This window comes from Peromyscus maniculatus, chromosome 4, assembly GCF_049852395.1.
Source record: "Peromyscus maniculatus bairdii isolate BWxNUB_F1_BW_parent chromosome 4, HU_Pman_BW_mat_3.1, whole genome shotgun sequence".
Lineage (NCBI taxonomy): Eukaryota > Metazoa > Chordata > Mammalia > Rodentia > Cricetidae > Peromyscus > Peromyscus maniculatus.
In genome coordinates, this window is record NC_134855.1 from 88,219,246 (window position 1) to 88,244,668 (window position 25,423).

At 34.8% G+C, this 25,423-nt stretch overlaps 1 protein-coding gene across 3 annotated transcripts in view; it reads right to left on the reverse strand.

Moving 5' to 3' along the window:
• Nucleotides 1–823: 823 nt before the first annotated feature.
• Nucleotides 824–25,423, reverse strand: part of LOC143272955 (uncharacterized) — a 29,874-nt gene continuing 5,274 nt past the window's right edge. For 2 of the 3 annotated variants that reach the window (XR_013050639.1, XM_076570271.1), the window contains 11 exons: nucleotides 24,426–24,490; nucleotides 22,251–22,344; nucleotides 18,987–19,040; nucleotides 17,855–18,093; nucleotides 16,917–16,992; nucleotides 14,098–14,168; nucleotides 13,516–13,623; nucleotides 10,748–10,864; nucleotides 8,141–8,599; nucleotides 5,304–5,517; nucleotides 824–2,813 (listed from right to left, as the gene is read on the reverse strand). Coding sequence is in view for 1 of the 3 variants with exons in the window: in XM_076570271.1 (XP_076426386.1) it covers nucleotides 22,334–22,344; nucleotides 24,426–24,490 (76 nt within the window). In the remaining 2 variants the exon portion in view is untranslated. Of the gene's footprint in view, nucleotides 2,814–5,303; nucleotides 5,518–8,140; nucleotides 8,600–10,747; nucleotides 10,865–13,515; nucleotides 13,624–14,097; nucleotides 14,169–16,916; nucleotides 16,993–17,854; nucleotides 18,094–18,986; nucleotides 19,041–22,250; nucleotides 22,345–24,425; nucleotides 24,491–25,103; nucleotides 25,371–25,423 lie in introns of those variants that run through there. The other variant, XR_013050638.1, reaches the window with a different exon arrangement.

Below are 25,423 nucleotides of genomic sequence, written 5' to 3' on the forward strand. Positions count from 1 at the left end.
TATTGGATATAGTAGCATACTATACAATGCATGGGTCAATGCTATCTGTGTCTTTAAATCTAGTGATACGACTTTTTTTGGGGGGGGTTTCGAGACAGGGTTTCTCTGTGTAGCTTTGCGCCTTTCCTGGGACTCACTTGGTAGCCCAGGCTGGCCTCGAACTCACAGAGATCCGCCTGGCTCTGCCTCCCGAGTGCTGGGATTAAAGGCGTGCGCCACCACCGCCCAGCATGATACAACTTTTTAAATGAATTTTGGTGCAACAGAGTTTGGTACACGTATATTTAGGATGGTTGGCAGTTCCATTAAATGGAATGAAGTATATATTTTTATTTCTTCTAATTAGTTTTAGATCAAAGTCTCTGTTGTCAGATATTGGGATAGATAGTGATGCCTGGTTACTTCCTGGTCCTGTTTGATCAGAGTATTTTTTTCCATACCTTTATATTATCATTAAAGTATCTATCATTCAAGATAAGATGTATTTCTTTTAGATAACAAATAAATGGATTTTGTTTCTTGATCCATTCAGTCAGCCCACATGTTTTGATTGGAGAGTTGAGGCCATTAATAGTTAAAGTTACTACTGAAATTTATGCGTGTTACTGGCAAGAATTGTGTTGATTATTTTCAGTGTTGTTGTTTTGTGTCTTCAGTACCTTGTGTTTTAGCAATTATGTCTTTGTTTTTCTTTCCAAAATGTAGATGCTTTTAAAAGTTGTAGACGATTAATAATGAGAACCTTATGAATGTTTACACCTTATATATTCATTCAATGCCTGTAACAAGACTAGTTAATATAGCAAAATAAAGGGAAAGCCAGTTACTATTTAAATTTTATTTCAAAAATTTATTAAACTAAATTCATACATTTTGGCAACATATCTTGCTTTATTTGCTTCTCTATCTATGATTCAATTGGGACTCATGTTGCATTTGAAAAAAAGTCAGATGTCATTTATAACCTTTACATCAATTAAATAATTCTAGTTCAGTGGCAGAAGAGTGTGCTTACAACAACAGATTATATCCTCAATTCTCAGCACGATATATTTTTTTCAGTGATCAGATAATGATTCTTTATACACAGAACCTAAAGATATATCTCCTCATGTTAGGTACATAACTTGTAACTGCAAGGTCATAACATCTAGTGGGGACAAAACAAAAGTATATGATGGCTCCTAGTGCATAGGACACATCATCTTGAAATTAAGCTGGAACATGAAACCTAAAAGTAAGATTTAGCAAAATGTTGCATGGCCAAGCAAAAGTTGCTTAGAAAGTAAGCCACAGCATGTCAAAGCATACGTAGACTTATGTGCAGGAATCATCCCTTTCATTCATGTCTGTTCATTTATGCATCTGTGTGTCTATGTGTTCATTTTGTGTGTGTCTGTATCTGGGTGTACACATACACATGTCATGGAGCATTTGTCTAGGTCAGTTGACAACTGATGGGTCAACTTGTTCTCTCCTTTCACATGTGGGCTTTGAAAATTGAGCAGTCATCAGACATCACAACACAGGCCTCTACACACTGAGCCACTTCGTCTGTTTAGGAATAATCATTTCCTAAAAGCAATTTGCATTCCAATTTTACATACATTTAAAAATGTTTAAATTCACTTACATGTGTATAAAGTTTGTAAATGATGTCTCATAGAAATAAGAACACCAAGACATCTCCAAGTTATTCTAATTTTGTTTTCTCTCTTTCTTTCTCTCTCTCTTTTCCATGTAGTGTGTGTGTGTGTATGTGTGTGTGTGTGTGTGTGTGTGTGTGTGTGTGTGTGTGTGTGTATACGTGTGTAGTGGGTAGCCATTCCAGCTTGGATCTGGAAGTTCCAACCCCCATTGAGACTCTGGCAACTGTCACAAATACGAGGCGGGGCGAGGGGAGGCGCCTGGAGACCCAAGAGCTGGATGGGCCAGCGCTCTTTCTGTGCACTCTCTCTGCACAGTCCATCTTCACCGTTCAGCATCCCGGCACAGAGAGAGTGCACAGAGAGAGCACTGGCCCATCCAGCTCTCTGGTCTCCAGGCGCCTCCCCTCGCCCCGCCTCGTAGGCGTGACAGTTGCCAGAGTCTCAATGGGGGTTGGAACTTCCAGATCCAAGCTGGAATGGCTACCCACTACATACGTGTGTACTAATAATGTATGGGGTGGCACTCATCAGTGCATGTACTTCTGTAGGGGTAGCTTACTTCCACTATCTTTCTCTCACTTTTCTGCTTTATTTTTTTTAAACAAGGTTCCACACTGAACCTAGAGCTCACAGTTTATTCAAGACTAGCCTGACTTAGAACCACAGGATCCCCCTGTCTCCACCCATTCTCCATCACTACAGTGACAGGCACTATGCCAAACTTTTAGGTGGGTGTTGGAAATCTGAACTTATGCCCTTGCACTGGCACATTAGCACAGTTTCCCAGTGGAGCCCTCTCTCTAATCCCTCTACTTTTCTTCTTTATCATGATTCGCTCTTGTCTTAACTTAGGAGGGGTCAACTGCAAAGCCTAATAGTTAACCAAGTTGAAAACAAGAACTGCACAGAACTGTACAACGGGAAGCATAGCTAACCATTCCTAGGCAGTCTTCCAGGTCCCTGGTTGATCGTGGAGAGTCTGAGGAAGATGCTGTCAGGTTTTCTCCCCAGAGGAGACTTATTCTGGGTCCTGGGATGCTATCAAAATAACCAGCAGAAGAGCACTCTGTGAACGGCCTCAAGCTTTGTGCATTTCCTGTAGATCTGCTGTGCTGCATTTTCATGTGAAGCTTTTTCCTGTTCTTCTCTAAATTCTCATTACTCCTGCAAAGATTGGAAAGAGTAAAATTTAAAGCTGCCATTTCTCCTGAAGGTCTATTACATTACTTGCATTTTAACAATACTGCCATGAGACTAAATTAAATTTTCATGGAAATGCCATGCTAACAGTGAAGGTGCTGCTGAGTGTACCAACTGTATGCATTTGTGGGCATGAAATTTTCCCAAAGATAGTTCATGTGATTCTAGAGGTATTCCAAATATGAAACTAGATTTTTAAAGAAGGAGGGATGGGTATAGCCATCAATGATGTGCATCTTGACCAATAAGACTCCTTTTATCAAGACTAAATATGTTTATAATGTTCTTCATGATGTTATTGAAATATGTAATAAAATATGTAAAGAGTAACATAAGGTCCTGGATGTTCACTTTTTTTTATTAAAGGGATTTATTACATGAAAATTTGTGATAACATCATGATGTCATGCTTAAACATATTCACTTGACAAGCTAATAGGAAACATCTAGGAATATGTGGATTTCACTATTATACCACTCTGTCCTTTGAACAAGATATGGCTTTTGCCCTCTTAAACTCTTAGCAGATGTAATTATCTGCACCAGAATTGTTGACACACCGGGCCCCTTATTTTCATATGGAGTTGGGGCCTCATGAGTCCTTACTTCTCCATGAGAACGTATAGACAATTAATCATTGCACAAAGAGAAAGAATCTTTTTTTGTGGTTGCTGTAGCTCCCTGTAAGTTCCCCATGTTACTGTGAGTAAGAGTTTACTCAAGCTCCTGTAAGTTACCCCAGTTCCACTCACTGCCCCACAAAGCTGGGATGAGTAGAATGGTCATCTGTGTGTCATCACTGCAGTCCTCATGCCTTCCAAGAAGAGGTCATACGATATTTGTAAACCGGTTAGTAGATTTTACAAATATCACCTTTTGACATGATTTGAAAAGATTTGCTTTCCCTTATGTGCACCTCATGTATTAGCTGAGTATAATTAAACATTTGGCACTGGGGAATAATTCACAACAAACTCCTACGAGAATGTGATGTGGGGCTGTTAATGAAAAAGAACCAAAGAAGCTTAAGACACTGTGACATCATTTCCTCAACACCAAGGCAGCACAGTGGAAATCGCCAATATAGCTTCCAATATCTTCACACGCAACAATTTTTAAACATTGCTTCTGATCTAGGCTTTCTTCTGCACCGTTCCCCCATATTAGTCTTTCCCTATACCACAGAATGCCTTTGTGAAGAGTATAGAAACTTGGGATGGCCAAACACCCTAATAGTTGTGTCAGAAACCCCATCCAAGGACTGAGGAATCTGGATGCAGACATCCACGGCTAGGACCCCAGGTGGAGTGCTGGGAGTCTAATTAGCGAGAAAGAGGAGGGTTTATATGAGCGAGAATTGTTGAAATCAAGGTTGGATAAAGCACAGGGACAAATAGCCAAACAAATGGAAACACATGAACTATGAACCAAAGGCTGAGGGGCCCCCAACTGGATCAGGCCCTCTGAATAGGCGAGACAGTTGATTGGCTTCATCTGTTTGGGAGGCATCTAGGCAGTGGTACCAGGTCCTGGGCTCGCTGCATGAGAAAGCTGTTTGAAACCTGGGACTTATACAGGGATGCTTGGCTCAATCTGGGAGGAGGGGACTGGTTCTGCCTGGACTGAGTCTATCAGGTCGATCTCAGTCCTCCGGGGTGGCCTTGATCTGGTGGTGGTGGGAATGGTGGAGGGCGGCTGGGGGGAAGGGGAAGGGGGCAGGAAGGGGGAGAACAAGGGAATCTGTGGCTGTTATGTAGAACTGAATAGTATTGTAAAATACTATTCACGCCTTTAATCCCAGCACTCGGGAGGCAGAGCCAGGCGGATCTCTGTGAGTTCGAGGCCAGCCTGGGCTACCAAGTGAGTTCCAGGAAAGGCGCAAAGCTACGCAGAGAAACCCTGTCTCGAAAAACCAAAAAAAAAAAAAAAAAAAAAGAAACTCGAAAGAACAGTTTGTCTCCTGGCTCCCTCTAGTGGTACAATCAAAGTTCACAGCAAAGAAAATTATCTACCAACTGTCAGAATATGTATGCCTGGTGAAGTAGTGGTGGTGGTACTTGTACCCTTTTTTTAAGCTATAATATTTTAAAGGTAGTTCAACATTCAATATTTATCTTTATGATAATGCTTACAAAGGTTTTATGTAAATATCACTGTCTTAATTAGAAAGTTTCAAAAATACACAGGTGAATATATACCTGATTTGACTAAGTATATGAAATTATCAAGTGTAATAAAAAGCAGAAAATATCAAATATCCTAATCTATAAGAGTGATCATTTAAAAATAAGTTTATGCAATAGTATTATTTCCCAAATTTATATCACATAACTAACATTCACTTTGTCTAAACAATTCTTATAGGAATTTCACAAATAGTTCTTTGCTAAAAATTAATTTTAGAGACAAATGAATAAACTTATTGGGCTTTCTACATATATGTGTTTTCCTTACTTGTTTAGGTAATATTGAAGTGATTTTCTAATGCTTAATTCTTCATGATGGAGGTACTTAGATCATTCCAGTTCCAATGCACTTAATGCTCCTCTGCTAACTTTTTATTTAGAGAGTGTAGATTTAAGGCTTCTAATTTTGGTTTCCATCACATTTATTGTTGAAGCTGTGTGACTCTCAAGAATTCTGAGTATGGTTTAGTTGTTGTTTGTGCCTGAAACATTAAAAGCAAAACAAAACAATGTCAAAAACAATTGTACTCAGCTAATGCAGGTGTTTGATGACTGTAGTTTTAAGTCAGTGAGTAAGAGAAAATACAAATATACAGTAATTAAGTGATACTAGAATCTCAAGTCTTCATCAGTATCAATTGTATTATGCCAGCACAAAATTTGACTTGCAAAATTGTTTACATCTGAGGCACTTGGACATCAAAACCAGATCTTTCCATTTGTTAGGTACATGCTCTAACACATGAGCCACATCTTCAGCCTTTAAATGTGATATGTTCTGTATCTTTAAAAGAAAGAGCCACAAAAGATCCAAAGTTATTGCTAGAGGGAGCTCATGGACCACAAAGAGACTGACTGGAAATTATAAAGGTAATGAAGCTTAGAGGAAGCTACCTAACAGCTGAATATTAAATTTACTTGATACACAAGTTAAAAATCCATGTAACACAGAAGAGCCAACATTTACTGTGTGCAAATACTGGTTTCTAGTTTTTACACTACCCATGTACAAATTGTTAAAAAAAAATGGCAGTGTGAATGACTTCTAATGAGATCAAACCCAGATGCCACTGGGAATCCACACTCGTAAAAGGACCATGGATGTAAGAATTCAGAAAATTCTAAGGCAAGGTCACAAATTTTCTGGTGAACCTTAGAGTCCTGGTCTAAAACATTGTCATAGTTGGCCTAAATGGGAAGCCAAGATAATGAGTTCATCTCAAAAGGATTTCTGAAAGTTCCTTTTAGAATGGCATGAGTTCCAATAGAATTCCAAGGAGATTCAAAGCTCTTAGAAGAAATGTGGTAGCTGTTTGCTCACTTGAGTGAAGGGAGACCAATATAAATTTGCATAAACACATACATACATACAAAATACATATATGTATGTAACAATAGCAGTGAAGAAGATGCTATCAACTTAAAAGGAGATCAGATGGGTTTGAGGTAGGGTTGCTGGGAGGGGAGAGAGGAATGAAAAAGAGGCGTAAAGTGATGGACTTTTATTTCAATGAAGATTGTGTTAAAATAGAGAGAGAGAAAAAATATTATTGAAAGAGGCGACAAAATGTAGCTAGAAACCAAGATGAAAAAGTGATTCCGTTGCTCAGACACAGGCTGTTTCTTAGATAAAGGAAAAAGTGGAGGATCTAGGGCATAGCAAAGAGTCAAAAAGAATGATCTCAATATGGAGGGCTAATTTCTCAACGTGACCTCACAGCCTGCACTTAATAAATACTGTACACAGAGGAAAGAGAAGGAGTCCCAATTATGGGACACAGGAAAGAATAAATACCTTAGGAGCAGTATCTGAACAAAGAGTTGGAATGAATCCATCATGTCCCACAAAATAATTCAGCACAGGCCCTGAGGCTAACTGGGGAGAATGATAAAGCTAATAATAATGCAATACACCAGAAAATCAGGCAATAAAACTTCAGTTATTAATAAAGATCTTCAACAATAACTTTACACTTAAGTAAGCCAAACACATCAATAAATAAAATCTAGATTGGCTTATTGCATTAACAAAAGTGCATCCAATGATCTGAGGTCTCCATGAAATACTGGTAAAGGAACTCATGGACAAAGGGTGAAAATCAACCTACCAAGTGATTAGAAACAAAGAAAGTAGGCATAACTACTCTGATAGCTGATAGTAAACTTCAAACTAAAATTAGGCCATTGCATATCAACAGATAATAGATAACAGAAACATTTATTGACATTTTCCTTGGGTATAATCCTCACAGCAACAGCAAGACTAATTTGTGGTTTCAATTATCAACACAGGAGCACTGAGAAGAAACAGACAGATTAACAACTAATAGTTTTGTTAATTAGGAAGTAGAATTCCATTCTAGCAAGCAGCTTCCTTTTGCAACTCTCCAGATGTAGTTTTAGAACAAAATTTGCTTCAGATGTGCTATCAAAATCCATGTCTCTGGAATATTTTACTGGCAAAATTGTGAGTACAGTATAGATTGAAACTCATTTTCTTAAATATTCACATACTACATTTTATATGGATTTGGTAATCTAATTCCTTACTGATGGTTATTTTAAGTGTAACACTATAATCTGATGATGCTTAAATAAATACCCTTGTTTCTTGAACATACATCTACATATGCATTCAAATTCTGTATATTATTCTTCAACTTTGTTTAATATGTATCACATATGTTTGCATCTTTTCTATTTTGCCTATGATAGACAATATTGTTTTTCAGAATGTCTGTGGTTGTGTTTAAAAGCAATATTTTCCTAATCTAAAAGAACTCATCCTCAAAATGAAATTGTTAGATAAAAACAGTGATACTTTGGAATTGTGTGAATCATTGCTACTATATTATACACACTGGTTCCCAAGTTTGTTTTGCCTCACATTTTTGACAACCTTGGTTATTATCTTTTAAACAAAATGCATCAATATTAATGGGACCCAATGGTACATAATTTTGTTATTTATTTTTTTAGTTTTTTTTTGTTGTTGTTGTTGTTTGTTTGTTTGATGTCTTCCCATTCAGGATTATCCCTAGTAAAACCAAGTTAGGTATGGAAATTATCAAGAAGTAGAATTCATTCAACAGGCAGGAACAATACCTAATTTTAAATCTTCCTAGTTTACCCATCATGTTCTTCTGCCTCCTCAACGTGGGGTTGCTGCTTTCTTGCTTCCACATGTTTTCCTTGTAGAATCAATCTACGTTTTGTAGCATCAGCAGCAGCGGGTGCAGCAAAGGAAGCATCAGGAGGATCCAGGGCTGCACCAGCACCAGCAGCAGTAGTAAACGCAGGAGTACCTGGAGGAACAGCAATGGCAGCGTCTAGAGCAGCAGCAGCACCACCAACAACAGGAACAGCAGAACTGTCCAGTGCAGCACCAGGAGCAACAGCAGTAGAGGCAGCAGGGGCTGCAGCAGCGGGAGTAGTTGCAGCAACGATAGCAGCGACAACAGAAGCCTCGGAGACACCAGGAGCGGCAGACGATGCTGCACAACCGTAGGAGTGTGTTGCATCTTCCGTTTCATTGCTTGCATGTTTCTTCCTGTTTGCTGCAACCTTTAATGAGAGTTGAAGATTAAAGATAACTGTTTTCATAATAAAGATCTATTTTCCCCAATAGTCTTTATGAGTTGACTGTTGAAAATACTGAAGAACTTATTTCATAAAATCTTTATGTGCTTAGTTTGTTATAAAAGGTCATGGAAAGTTTAGGGGAAAATGTTTCATTTATTTCTAAGTAAAAACGATATGTCTTCTTTTATTTTTTAAAATTTTAAATGGGGCACTCCTCATTTTGAGCTTTTTCTTCCATGTATGCTTTGCTAACTCATACTTCTAACTCCTATACAACTGTTATAAAAGAAACGCTCTGTTAGGGATATGTAACATTAAAAGCCATCTTTAGAACTGTAACTTTTAGTTCTTCCAAAACAAAGGTGTTGGGGGGGGGTCCTCCTCTATCTGCACTAAGGTATTTTCTCATATAGTCTTTTATGTTCCCTCCTTTTTCACTGGGATTTGGGGTAACCAAAATCTGAAGGAGCCCCTCAAAAAATGAAGCCAGGTTTGCTCAAAGCAAGGGACAGAGTGGAAGTTCAGAGTTCTAAGTATAATAATTTGAAATAACTGGAAAATGTAAGATAATTTCCAAATTTCACGTTGATCCACCATAAAATTTGACAAATGCGAGAAATTTTTATCACCATGATAGAGTCAAAATCCAATTATAAAATTCAGCAAAGTATCTACTTTAATTAAACAGTATAGCTGACAAAGTGGTTTGATGTCTTCGAGGAAGATGGGGAGCCTTAACATAGTTTTACTTTTAAGACTGCCTCTGGAACCCACAGCCAAACATTAGGCAGAGCTCAGGGAATCCTGCAGAAGAGGGGGAGAAAGGACTTTAGCAGCCAGAAGGGTCAAGGACACCACAGGACCCACAGTATCAAGTCACCTGAGCTCATAGGGGCTCACAGAGACTGACCCAACCACCAGGGAGCCCGCACAGGACTCATGTAGGCACTGTTTATGCTACAATTATATAGTTTGATGATCTTTTGGAACCCCTAATAGCAGGGGCTGTCTCTGACTCTGGTACTGGCTTTTAGGACTCTTTTCCTCACACCGGATCACCTTGCCTAGCCTTAACATATGGGGAGGTGCTTTGTCTTGCTGCAACTTCATATGCCACGTTTTGTTGATATCAATGGGAGACCTGCCCTATCCTGAACAGAAATGGAGGAGGAGTGGATTGGGGGTAGGAACAGAGGGAGAGCTGGGGAGAGGGGCTGGGAGGAGGGAAGGGAAACCACAGACAGGATGTAAAGTTAATTAATTCAAAGAAAGAATGCCTCTGTATATTTTTTACTGTCTTTGATTCAATATACCTCACAACTCAGTCTTCTACTTATTAACATATGCAGATACAAAGCAAAGAAGGTGAATTAAATCTATTTGATAACAATAACCTGTTACCTACCTTAAAGTTTATTGTTTATAGCCCAACAGTAACTATAGCTCTTCTAGAAGGAACATTTATCATTTAAGGATATTTAAAATAAAGTATGAAATTATTACCTTTCTATCCCATGGAGAAGTTTAAAAAACATTAGTGCTATTTGCTCTATGCTACAATATTTAAAAACAAAAACAAAAACAAAAACATTGTAATGTTAGTCTTTTAAATGTAAGTATTTACATACTAATGGCTGGTTATTTTGCTTCCATCACACATAATTTGATCATCTTGAATGCCACTGTTCGTAATAAATAAATGTATTTAGTTATACCACAAACATTAAAGAAAACAACACAGATTTAATATTAGCCAAAATTTTTTAAATCTGCAATAATAAATACTATTTTTTCCAAGATCTGCAATAAAAATATTATTTTTTTTATTTTCCCATTTGAGAATTTCAATTCAGCTTATTTATCTTTAGCTGAAAACTTTACTTTAGGAGATAATTCCCATTATCTAAAACTTCAATATAACCCTTTACAGATGCCAAATATTTCTTAGCTTTAAGGCAACAGAATTGGGAGATTTAGTCAAAATTGTATCCACCATATCTATCTATCTATCTATGGCCAATATTTTTTAAAAATTTAAAACTAAAGTTAAATGTAAAAAAACAACACACATGCACACACACACACACACAAAAGACTGCTGACAATGGCCAAGAGACAGCCGGGCCTTACCTACTCTGGTGATGTAATGGCCAAACACCCTAATAGTTGTGCCAGAAAGTCCATCCAAGGACTGAGGAATCTGGATGCAGACATCCACGTCTAGGCCCCGGGTGGAGCACCGGGAGTCTAATTAGCGAGAAAGAGGAGGGTTTATATGAGCGAGAATTGATGAAATGTGTATTTCTTTAATGGAACTCTTCACAGCCAATTATTCCATTAAATTATAAAAATGTATCAAGTAACATTCTTTGGTCTGTAATTTAGGAATTGAAAAATGATGTTAATATGTTAAAAAATGTAATTTGTTATACACAAAGTTTTTATGGATGAATAAGTTTATATGTACAATTGTAAAAGATAAATAAAGCACATTTTTTAGAAACAACTGGAAAAAATGATTCAAATTCTATTTTATATCTTATAACAGTAACTGTATAAGGATGAAAATCCAAACCTCTTTATTTAATTGGTATCAACTATTTATACTTTATCCCTTAGACACCCTGTAACTTAAATATGACATGATTAAATTTATTATTCTCACAATATTTTTCTTTTTTTATACAAGTATTTGAAGCTTTCCTTAATTATAACTCTCTTTGAAATGTTAATTTTGTTAATTTTTCAGCTTTTCCCACCTTAAGAGCAAAATTTGTCGTTATAGATAAAATCTTATTACTGGAATAAAGGGAAATTTTTATTTCATCTTTGTGTAAACTATCTTCTATTCCAGAAAAACAAAAAACAAACAAACAAACAAACAAAAAACAAACCAACCAGTCAATCAAACAAAAATCCTTCTGAATTTGTACTGGTTCTAGCAGTTGATTAAAATGATGTTGTAAGTATTTTTGAATCCTAATGACAGAATTTATAAAGTTGGAGAATTTAGTAAAGGATGGAAGTTTAAAAAGCATGCGCAAAATAGAGAGAAGAAAGTGTTAAATGAGAAGTATATCAGCTAGAAAACATAGGGAAGAAGGGGAGCAATAGCAGATGAATGGTATCAAGTAAAATGGAAAAACAGCAACCGTCTAACAATTGAGAATAGTATGATGTCCAGCTCAGTATACCACAGAGATATTCTCACATCAAATTTTATTCCTACAGTGATCCCAATAGCTAAGACAGAGAGTCATCTTGGAATTTCAGAAAGATGAGTAGATAAAGAAATGTTTAGCACATCCACTCTGAAAATTTACACACAATAAAAATAAATAAACCATGGTAATACAGTAAAGTAAATGAAAATAGAGATTACTCTGCTGAGCCAACTGTAGCATGAATCTTAAAGGATCTTATTAATGAAAACAAACCTGGAGCTAGGTATTTGGGTGAATGCTGGAAGATCAGAGAAGCAGAACAAGCCACAGCTACCTCACCTGGCCAACTTCTCAGCTGATCCTGTTTCCTTAGACTGGAAGGCTCTGAGTCCTCATCCAGGATAAATCTCAGCTGACTGCTGCTGGAAGCCTAAAAGCTTAACCAACTATAGTTCCTCATCCTCATGAGATAAGTACCTTTCTGCCTCCTGCCATTACTTCCTGGGATTAAAGGCATGAGTCACTATGCTTGACTGTTTCCAGGGTGGCCTTGAACTCACAGAGATCTAGGCAGATCTCTGACTCTGGAATGCTGGGATTAAAGGTGTGTGTGCCACCATTTTCTGGCCCCTATGTCTATCTAGTGGCTGTTATGTCCTCTGACCCCAGATAAGTTTATTAGGATGCACAATATATTGGGGAACACAATATATCACCAGAGCCAACTGATCCAGAATTAGATTAATATTTGTAAAAGCACATTTTTTGCTCTTTTGTTCATTCGTAGGTCTAGAGTGAATTTGCCTAGAGGGAATACAAAAATGAGTGTATCAAGATATATATTTGTATTTATAGTAGGGGTGGGTTTTATCTGTATGCTTGTAAGGTATGACTGTAGGAAGGGAACTATAAGAGGGGAAGAGCAGTCTGAGGAGGAAAGGAGGGAATGATAATAGAAAATATTATAGGTGTGACAATAAATCCATAAAAAGTAGTTATTTGTAAGGAAAACAAGACTAGCATGAGCAGGAGAAACCCTGGGAGTGGTAAGTAAGGCACTAAAGAGAATATAGAAGACTACATATGTATGGAACTTCCTTAATGACAGGAACTACTTTGTATAATATCTAAAATAGTATATTTAATATTATGAACCAATAACTTAAAAGTGTAAGATATAGCAAGCCATGTATATAACAAAGATTAATGTATATCTTTCAGAAGTATGTAAAATGCATTTGAAAAGGTTCATGCTCTTTTTTGAAAATAAGAAAGATCTATCTAAATACAAGGGATAAATAAATAGTAATGATAAGAATAAAATAGATATGATTCCAAAATAGATAGATGTGTGTAAAAATGAAGCAAACTGCAATTCATAGAATTTTCCAATAATATGTTAAACAAAATTATCAATGAAGAGTACAGAAAAAATTCTACTCAATGATTATTATGATTCAATGACTACATACTATCATTTTAATAATTTCCCATTTTCTATCCAAATTCTTACTTCTTGAAATTATCCAGATAAAAATAATTTACCATATAATTCTTATGCAGCATTCATCTTGACAATAACAGCCTAAAATGTTACTGAAATTTCATAAGCTGTATAATACCTTATCACTGAATAAATCTTAACCCACACTACACATTTGATATGCAATTTTTGGGCTAGTAAAATATATTGTGTTCCCTGATTTAAAAAAAAAAATGTGTTCAATGACTTACTGATGACATAGGAGTCTTAGCTTCTCCTGAATTAAGATCTGTGAATCTTGGACTTAGTCTCATTGATGAATGAGGACTATGCCTTGGTTGCAGATCCATGATGTTATTCTGACAAAGTAAATATCAATAGTAAATTCCCTGAATTTTTTTCAAGGAGTTTATCATAGAAGATTTCCTATTTTGAAGAAATATTATTGAAACCAAAAGAAACATGTTTTCCAAACTTAGAAAAACACAGGCATACAAAATGTTACAAGACACAAATTTTAAAAAGTTATAGAATAACTTGATGATAAGTACTTCATTGTTCATATCTTCATGTCCTTCTCATTAAAAATTTTCAAAGAAAGGAAGTGTACAGGATAAAAACTTAAAGACGTATCTGAGAGGAAGATTAGTTAGGAACTATTGTCTATTCTAAGAAAGTTCTAAGTTTCTAAAAATTAAATATTTTTAAAATTAATTTTAATTATGACAAATCAATATAAAGGCATATATATAAGAAAACTTCATTGAGCCTATGATAAATTATTTCACAAAAGAAAATATCTAAGTAGCAACTCAAATTTAACATTGACTTACAGATAGTTGAGTATTTTTATTGTTCTCAAGATTGTTTTGACTTTTCACTGATTTCTTTTGTAATTCAGCCTCTGTTGATTGTTTATGAATTTGAAAAAAAAGATAGAAAACAAAATGAAGAATAGCATTGGAAAGAAGTCTGTATATCCAAAAATAAAGCTTAAAATTTATTTTTATGGAAAAAAATGTTTGTCTTTCTAACTTTAGTGCTCAATTGAGCTTAACCTTCTACTGCACATATACAGAAAATATAGTTAGCAAGTACATCAGTGACTTGGATCACAAAAGGTTCCATATTCAAAATATGAAGATATGTCAGATGTTCATTCCACATTACCTCCCATTTAGAGTATTGCTTACAAAAACTTAAAAAGACATAAATTCAATTATGTGCTAATATCCCTAAATAAGACAGAATTCCATATAGAACTAAACTGGTAAATTAATGTAGGATTTCTCTGGGGGAAAAGTTACTGGAGTTTGGAAATATAGTCAATTATCATATTACTTGTGCTGTAGCCAAGCTGTGTCATAAGTATACATAATATTCATGTAAAAATAAGACCAAGTATTTGACTAAATGATTCCAAGGTTATGATCCCACTAAACATAGTTAATTAAATTCAAGAATAAAGTTTAAAATTCTTAGAAGTGAATGAATATTAATACACATCATAAAAAAATCTATAAGGCACAATGGCTATACTAAGAGGACATGCAGATATTCAAGGGATCTGAATTTAATAAATTAATGATGTATCCAGAAGCCTAGGGAAAATGATATCAAGCAACACTCAAAAAGGAAAATGAAAAGACATAATCAAAATAAGGTTTTAAATTTACAAAACAGAAATTATAAAATACAAAAGAATTAGTTGGTTCTTTTGAAAAGAAAAAACAGATTGACAAACTTTTAGCCAAATTAAACAAAGTAAAGAGAGAATATTAAAATTTAATGAAAATAGAAACAAAAGGGCAAACATTACATCAGACATCTGGAAAATTCAGATAATCACAACATACTTTAAAATCTACCAAACTGGAAAAACCTAAAATAAACAGATGAATATATGTGGCCTACTAAAGCTAAATAAAGATGAAATTAACAGTTTAAATAGACTAATAATATGAAATGAGATAAAACATTAATTTAAAATCTCTCAGTAAGAAGTCCAGAACCATATGGTCTCAGCAAATAATTCTATCAGAACTTCAATGAAAATAATACCCAATACTCCTCAAATCACTCCACAAAATAGAAAATGAAAAAATCTTTTCAAATTCTTTTTATGAAGTCCCTATTATACCCAGATATCAAAACTAGTACGAGAGACACACCTGCCCCCCCAAATATAGGCCAATATCAAAATATCTTTATTTACAGATGATACAATTCTATACATAAAACCCAAAAGACTCCACTAGAAACCTCCTACAACATATAAATAAATCCATTATATTATCAAAATACAAAATTAACATAAAAAATCAGTAGCCTTTCTACACAATGACAAGCATACCAAGAAAGAAGTAAGCAAAACAATTCCATTCACAGCTACCTCAAAGAAAATAAAATGTCTTATAATATACTGAAGTGAAAAACTGGCACAATAAAAACTCCAAGACAGTGAAAAAGGAAACTGAAGAGGATTTCAGAAGATGAAAATTCCTCTCATGCTCAAGATTTGATAAGATTCATATTATGAAAATGGTCATGCTACTAAGAGAGTATTTTATATATTTAATGCAATCCTTATCAGAATTCCTATGCAATTTTTCACAGTGGTTGAGAAAATTAATCATAATTTCTATACAAAAACACAAGACATCCTGGATAGCCATAACAATTCTGAACAATAAATGAATGTATAAAGGTATCAGCATTCTAGATTGCAAATTATGCTATAGACCTATAGCACTGAAAACAATGTGGTACTGGTTTAAAAACAAAGTCATTGGTCAATAAAATAGAATTGAGGAACAAGGTATGAGCCCATGTTTCTACATGCATATGTTTTTGACAATGAGCCATTGAAAAGGAGACAGCATCTTCAACAAGGGGTGCTGGTCAAATTTCATAGCTCTATTTTGAAGAATGAAAAGAGATTCTTTTGTCTCACCCTGCATAAAACTCAACTCCAAATGGATCACAGACCCCAATATAAGATGTGATACCCTGAATCTGACAGAGGAGAAAGTATGGAATATACTTGAACTCGTTGACACAGGAGAGAGCTTTCTGAATAGGATTGTAATAGTACAGGCTCTACCAGAACATTTAGTAAATGGAACCTCAGGAAACTAAAATGCTGATGACATTGTTTATTATCCCTTGCTTCTACCTGATGTTCTCATTTTGGCTTATATATCAGTATCATGAAAGGAGCAACATTATTTGTGATATTAAATTGTGAGTATATTTGGCTAACATTGGTATTTATTATAATCTGTTATGAATGAAAGAAGCTATGCTAAGACCCAGTCCTCCAATCTTTCATGTCTTTTTATAATTGATAAGGCAAAAATTATAACACCCTTTTCCTACCTCTCAGTCATGTTTCCATACCACTAGCTTATTCTTTGGAATTCCTCGGATAACAAACACTCCATCATGTAGTTACATTTGAGCTTTCATCATGATACTCTCAACTTAAAATTTAATGGAAACTCACAAGATTAATAGTGTATTACAACCTAATAAGTTATATTCCTTACTAACTAAACATTTTATATGCAACTTTTTGTTCTTGTAAAATATGTTACTCCCCCAATTTTAATAAAAAGTCTTTGAAATGACTTGCTGATGACATAATCTTTACCTTTTCATCCTTCAATTAGAAGATGCCTGGGGATTGAAGTTAGTTGTGCTGGTAAGTGAAGATCTGTCATGGTATCCTAGTAAAACAGATATCAGCAGTGGGTTTGTTCCATGAAGATTTACAATCATGATGCAGTAAAATAAATTTATTTATTACTATAAAAGCATATCATTTTATGCAGGGTGCCTAGTCCAGTCCCATGAAGGCTCCACAGCTGTGGGTCTAAAGTTCATGAGTTCCCTGGTGTGGGATGTTCTTTATGGCAAATATGTTAATAAATAAAACACTGATTGGGCAGTAGTCAGACAGGAAGTATAGGCAGGACTAACAGAGAGGAGAATTAAGGGAATAGGAAGGGAAGGAGGAGACTGCCTGCAGGACAAGGAAGATGTAAGGTACCAGTAAGCCACAAGCCATGTGGCAAAGTTTAGATTAATATAAATGGGCTGAATATAAGAGTAAGAGCTAGACAATGATAGACCTGAGCTAATGGCCAAGCAGTTTAAATAATATAAGCCTCTGTATGTTTATTTTATAAGTGGGTTAAGGGACTGCCAGGGCTTGGCGGGACCCAGAAAGAAAACTCTCCAGCTACAGTTCCCACTAGCTTTGTTTGGTTGATCTTTATGCCCCTTGCTGATAGAATCTCTCTTCTCTCTCTTCAATTCGACTCCTGGAGCTCAGCCTGGTGCTTAGCTGTAGATCTCTGTATCTGCTTCCATTAGTTAGATGCAGGGGGAGGGTCTTGGACCTGCCTCAACTGAATGTACCAGGCTCTGCTCACTCCCCATGGCAGGCCTTATCTTGTCAGAGGAGAGAATAGGGGATGGATTGGGGGGATAATGCTGGGGGGCAGTGGAGGGAAGAGAGAGGGATCTTTGGTTGCTATGTAAAATGAATAAAAAATTTCTTCATAATAAAAAAATTAAAAAGCATACCTGTTTAAAATTAAGAAATCACATTACTTTCCTGGTGAAGTCTGTTTTCGAGTATGTTGCTAATAGTCTTGGTTCTCTAAATGCATGTTCCCTCATCCATCTAGGATTATAAAGACTTATATGATAAACAGATATTATTTCTCTTTACTTTACCCATTATGACACTGTTCTTTCAAAGTCTTTCTTCAGAAGGAAAGGTTTTTATCCTGAATATAAATCTGCACTTTTTCTGATTTTCACTGTAATAGAAAAGTTGAATAATTTTCAGTAGTTTTCAATAATGCTATAGCTTCAGAATTATTTGTTTTAATCACTTAAGATGTGTTTTCTGATTACTTATTTTTATCAAAGAAAAGCATAAACACGTCTGTAATACTCATTGCCTTACTTTCTGATAGTGCCTAGATATTCCATATATGGAAAATGAGTCAAGGGTAAGGAAATGAGCAGAACTTGGCTGTGACTTCTATGTCTGCTTTGATGGCAAGAACTTCTGAAAGACTATTCAATCTCAAAGGAATTGAATGGCTTTGTTGAGACTCAAGCTCAGATCACTCTATCCCCACAATAGGTCCTTCTAACAGTTTTCTGCAAATTACAAGTTCAGTGTCAGATGCCTACATAGTGTATTTTAACTAGAATCACATCTACTATACTCTAAACTGAGTTCATGCCAGTGATTATTATTTTGATTTGATCTACTGTTTTTTTTTCAGTGAAATAAAAAGTCTCGATGCCTATCAGGAGCAGAACAACAGGACATCAGAGCCACATTGTTCATATGTTCACGTGCTTAGGAATATTCTGTTTCTGGGATTAAAGGCGTGCGCCATCACCTTCCCCCGTGCCCCCTCCCCCGTTTCTAGAATATAAAGGGGAAAAATGAAGGGACATACAAGGGATAATAAGAAAAAAATATTAGGAACAAATATCTGAGAAATTTTTAGCTCTGAGTTAGTGTAGATAATAGCTAAGAAAATTCAATATTCCTAACTAGTTAAATGTTTTAAAATAAAAGTTTAATCTTAATGCTATTCATGATGATGCATTCTAGAAGAAGACATAATTTAGCCTGTGTACATTGTTTATAAAAATATATAATAAATGGAAATTCAAATTTAACAATACATACATATAACTGAGTACTCTCATTTCCTTTGAGATTTTTTATGTATATCTGCTTCTGCTGAAATCAATCAATATTTATATAGTTAAAATAAACTAGAAATAACATTTCTATACTAGAAGTCTTTGCAACAACAGATAAAATAAGTTATTATGAAATACATTTTTGGTTTTCTTATTTTGAGGCTCAGTTAAGCTTATACTTCTAATGGAGATTTACTGATGTAAAAAATACACACAATAACAAGAACTTCTATACACAACCCATATCATAAAGTGTTCCATGTTCAAACATGAACATATGCTAAATGTTCATCTACACAGTCAGGTATCAACAAAAAAGAAAAATACTTAGTATAACTGAAAATAAATTGAAAAGAGAATATTAAACAAAAATAGACAAAAGTATAAATTATGAATTACAGTAAAGATATAAGTCAAAATGTAGTAGTAAGGTAGGTAGAGAAATATTAAATGAGAAGCAAATCAATTTGGAAATATACAACAGATGAGAAAGAGTTAAGAGCAAACAGTCAAGTCATAGAAAATAGCAAAAAACAAAAGTAAAATATAAAAAATAAAACATGTAGAAATCATGGAGGAATTTCAAGGCTTCCAAACAACACAGAGAATAAAAACAATAATATTAGATATTCATGAAACTGTCATAATATTAGACACTACTTTTTGTGCCCAAAACAATCAATAAAAATGTATCTATACCTAAAACATTGATGATATGTCAAAATAATTTGTATAGTGACATTTTCATGAATACCTAAAGTATGGACAATGATATATGATAGAGGCTGATGGTCTGTGCAGCTGAGCAGACCCTCTAATGTGAGGATAACACTGACTGTGAGTGGCATGAATGAAAATGGAGAAAAATAATATTGAGGTAAATAAACATCTATAGCAATGATGTAATCTTTAATTCACAGAATGCTTTAAAAGTATCTCCTGGAATTTGATTAGAAAACAATACAGAAAAAACATCAATTGATGAGTGTCAATATAAACGAGATCCCTTTGTGACAACACACTGTCATTATATTATCAAATAGGATATGACTGTACTGCATAGAATGAGTAAGTTGTATGTTTTCAAATTGACCTTTCTTTTCATTGCACCTATGTTGATGGAATTCATTTGCATTTTCAGGAACATGTGCTTCTTATGTGTAACCAGGTCACAGAGAAACTAAATAATGAGTAGTGTTTTTAGTTCAATGGTTAAGGATATGGATAGCATGTGAAATGCCCTCGAGACAATTTCCCACTCCTGATGCTAAATAAGTACACAAACTAAGTGCCAAAACCATAACTAACTATTAATTGGAAGGGAAAATATCAAATTAAAATGATAAAAATCAAATGAACCAAAAAGGAACTATGAACATGATGGAGGTAATAAATGTTTGTGAAAGTCACTGGATATTTTTTGTTTGTTAATTTTTTTGTTTTTTCGAGACAGGGTTTCTCTGTGTAGCTTTGTGCCTTTCCTGGCTTTCGCTCTGTAGACCAGGCTGGCCTCAAACTCACAAAGATCTGCCTGCCTCTGCCTTCCGAGTGCTGGGATTAAAGGCGTGTGCTTGTCAAACAGATTTGCAGGTTAGGAAAAGACAAGAGGATGCAGTTCACCAAATTGTAGCATATAAATCCCAGCATATAAATACCAGATACTGTGAATGACCAGAGGCACTGTGATAGAATACAAACTAGAACTCAAATCACTTCTAGTAGTCAACTCACAGAATGGATTATCAAGTGCAATTAAAGCACACGTATAACTAAATACACAAGTTCTTCCTATACAGGATCCCTCAAGACCCTTGATAAAGGAATCGCTTGTCTCAGATATAGGCATAGACCACCAACAATATGTAGAATAGGTTTTGTGGTTTTTTTTTTTTTTTGAGACAGAGTTTCTCTATGTAGTTTTGGTGCCTGTCATGGATCTCACTCTGTAGACCAGGGTGGCCTTGAACTCAGAGAGATCCACTGAGCTCTGCCCCCCTGAGTGCTAGGATTAAAGGTCTGTGCACCACCGCCCAGCTAGAATAAACAGATTTTAACTTCATAAAATGGGTGAGTGTGTTTTTGTTTGTTTATCAAACTAAAATCACGAAAAAGATAACTAAGCTTTCAAAGAGGAAATGCAGGTATAAAATTATAAATACTTAATTATATCTAACATTTTAAATTCATGCCAATTTAATAACCACTGTGGGGACCCACAGAGGCTCCCTAGCTAGGTCTTACTCAAGATCAGAGTATCTGAGCTTGCTTTGCCCATGTGAATATTTGAGATTTAAGATTCTAATAACCCCAATAGTTGCTGTACCGCGTTTGTAGACAGGGAGTGAGTGACAGAGGCTTTTAACATTTACCTCATTCCATCTCATTAATGGTCATCTATGCAACAGTGGTAATATAGGGTTTTTGAAATGAGTTCTCTTCTATGTCCTCAGCATTAACTCCAAGTTTATGTAAGTTGTAGTCTGTCTCTTTTTCTGTTCCTCTGGATCATCACCTCTGTTTTTAAAACATTCTCTGAAGCAGTGTCTGTATGTTTTCAAATTGATATTCTCTTAATGAACTTAAATCTATGTGTATTTTTCTGTATTCTATCCTGTGTGGTAATATTTTGAGAAGTAGTTACAATGTATGACACTGTATCAAAACTATGTAGAGAAGATCATACATAATTATGCTCAAGTAATGTAAAAAGTAGCACTGTATGGCCTGGTTCTTGTATCCTTTTTGTCTTCCTAAGAATTGAGGAGCACATCACAAAAAAGCAGAGTGATATTTACTTGTGCCTCTGAAACACGTAGCGGTACTAGCAGGTTCATTTATAGTTACCCCACATATTTAATACTCTGAGACTTCTTTTTCTAAATAAATGGGTATTACAGTATCCCCTATATATACCTACCTCATTTTCCTTCATGTAATTCTCATCCCTCTACCTTTCCTAATCATCATTTCCATGACTTCACTATTCCTTATGTCTTAGCACTCATAAAATGAATAAAACCCTGATATCCCCACTCTTCCTTTATTTATATTTCATTCATTTCTGCTTGGATTTTTATGATTTCTTGCCATCTACTGAACCTGGGTTTGATTTGAGATATACAAATAATTGTCACTTAATATAAATTTATAAATTCATAAATGTTTCATAACTGATTTTCTTTTGTGTAGAGGGACACTTGGCTCCTTCATTGTCAAAGAAGCTCTCGGTATAATGCAATGCTCTTACCTTGCTTCTCCATGTTTACTTGGTTTCTGGCTCTTCTATATTTTTCAAATTTACTATAGTAAATACCCTTGGGCTGGGACTGCTTAAACATGTGCTGTTAAAAAAAATATATATATATATCAAAGACTAGCTAGATAAAAATGTTCTAATCCATTTCCCAGAAAACCTCACAATCCTTTTTAATATTAATTACATAGAAAATTAAAGAAACAAGAAATCAAAACCAAGAGATTTGAAAAAAATGATCAAACACCTTTCATCATTAATATCTAACTTTAATCCTCAGTGAGTCTCTATCTATGTAAATAAGACAGTGAAGTACAGATGAGATATATTTGTAAATAAAAGACTAGCCCAAGTACATATTAAATGAAGAACAGACTTCAAAATTCATAAATGTTATTTTCATTCCACAGAAAACAAAAAAATTTACAAATGTTAATTTTAGAAAATACTTATAAATTAATTAGCTTTAATACAATATTAATTATTTAGAGAATATGCAATGACAGATATACTTATTGTCCAAAGTAGAAAAATGAAAAGAGGTTTCAAGATGTATGAAATTTTTCAATGCAAACTTTGTAGCAGCTGCTACAGATCAGAAGAATTGTAAAGAAACCTAGTAGTATAAACTGATAGATTTTTATAGATTTTTTTAGGGATATGTTTAAATAAAGCTATTCTAACATTAAACAACACAGACAGGTAGGTTGTTATCAATTCAGAGAGAACTTTAAACACTCATAGCAGGGACTAATAAGGATGGAATTTTGCAGATATCTCTAATTAAATGTGTATACTACAACAGATTTTTGCTTGCGGATTTTACTTTACATATGAAGTGGGGAAACAATGACTGTATTGACATCTCTGTTTCTTCCAGCTTTCTGGCAACTCCTTGTTGCTAAGCCTCCAATGGAAAACATGTTATCACTGTACATTTTTTTCCCATTTGTCATCCTGATAGAATTCTATGCGTATCTCTATCTCTCTCCTTTAGTTGGCAGCTTCATGTTCACATTCTTGTCCATATTCACAAGGATTTATTTCAGTACAAATTTCCCACCTGACTACTACTCCACTACAAATATAAACTCTCTTCTTATGAAACATGTTACTTGTTTTTTTCTTACACTCTAGTATATGTCTTTATCTGCCATGTTCATTGTTTTCCAGAACAGCATCTACTTAATAATGAATATTATTATATCCAATAATATTATATAATAATATTAAAGTTTCTTCAGGAAGGCTTCAAGTTTCAGTTGCAATTCCAGTAGCATGGGTCTTTAAAAGTTTTCTACAAATTAGAAGCTCATATAGGAATGTACATTTACATATACATTCTATGTTATGCATAGTTCTGATATAGTCTTATGCCAATAAAGTCAGGAGTTATATGTTTATAATATTTGCTGATTTTATTTGTTTAAATAAAAACAAGCCAGCAATTTGATTTTTGGATAACAAATTTCACATTCTGAATGATATTCTCTCTACATACACACACACACACATATATATATATGTATATATATATATATATATATATATATATATATATATATATGATGGGGTTGTTTATACATCCTATTCTCTACCATGACAGAGACAATGAAGACAAATAGAGAGCCTAATTAAGAATTGAAACTTGAAGCTTTGCAATACTAACAGATACAGGAAAACATAAATCATGTGCCATTAGGAATGAAGACACTTTAGCTGGAATTTAACTCAGGAAAGAAACTGCTCATCTGTTTGTAATATCAATTTAATAATTTATTAAAGAAAGCTGCTGAGTGTGCACTGCATGCCTCTAACCTCAACTGAGAAGTTAAGACAGTTTGAATCAGGAGTTTAAAACCAACCTCAACTACACGGTAAGATAGAAGCCATGACAGGATAACTGAAATAATGTCTCAACATAGACAAAAAAATAAATATGTTCAGTGAGGTTACTATAACTACATATCAAAAAGACAACCTTTAATGGGAGATAACTTAAAATTAGAGCAACAAATGTGAGTGCTGTTGCCTAAATTAAAATACTGAAAATAAGGGAAGAAGTTTCAATTGTATATGCTTAGAAAACATGTAATAACAGTGTTGGTTTATATTGGTTGTGCGATAATCATGAGTTTAATATTCACTTCTCATTGTCATATGACTTACCTGGATTGCCATCTTTATTTTTAATATGTAACTTTATTTCATAGTCCATAAGAATCTTTCGACTACTGCCGAGTGAAAAAAAAAATTCTATTTTAGTATTGATATGAAAAACATCTTTATGCTATGTTGAATTTTCCAGAATACTGCAGACAATATCAAAGGCATTACCATACTTGAGTAAAGCCCAATGTATTATTTCTTTTCACAGCTTATATTCAGTTATTATAGCTGTCTAGAAAACATGAAATCTTTTTCTAATTTCAGTTCTGTTGCTGTGATAAAACAGCCTGGCAAAAGAAAATTAGGGGAAGAAGGACTTACTTTGACTCACAATGGTAATCATTATTACAGCAAGGTTGAGACAGCAGGAACTTAAAGTAGGTAGTTGCATCATATCCACAATCAAGAGCATAAACAAGGGAATGCAATGCACGTTCCTCACATACACTATTCTTATACAATTCAGGAATATTATTGTTGGTGGTTTCCTTTACTCTTTTGCTCTTAGCTCTTTAGGGAGCCTGCCACCAAGCTCCCAAATAAATCACACACAGAAGCTTCTTCTTTCTTACAAATGCCTGGCCCTAGCTTGGCTTGTTTCTATCCAGCTTTTCTTAAATTATTCCATCTACCTTTTGCCTCTGGGCTTTTCCCTTTTCTAACTTCTGTTATTCTTACTTTCACTCTTATTCCATGGCTGGCTCTGCGGCTGGGTGGCTGGTTCCTAGCATCTTTCTCCTTCTCTCTCTTTCCCTTATCTTTTCTTTCCCAGATTTCTCCTCCCATTTGTTCTCCCTGCCTGCCAGCCCCACCTGTCCTTTCTCCTGCCTAACTATTGGACAATCAGCTCTTTATTAGACCATCAGGTGTTTTAGACAGGCAAAGTAACACAGGTTCACAGAGTTAAACAAATGCAACATAAAAGAATGCAACACAACTTTGCATCATTAAAACAAATGTTTCACAGCATAAACAAAGGTAACAAACCTTAAATTAAT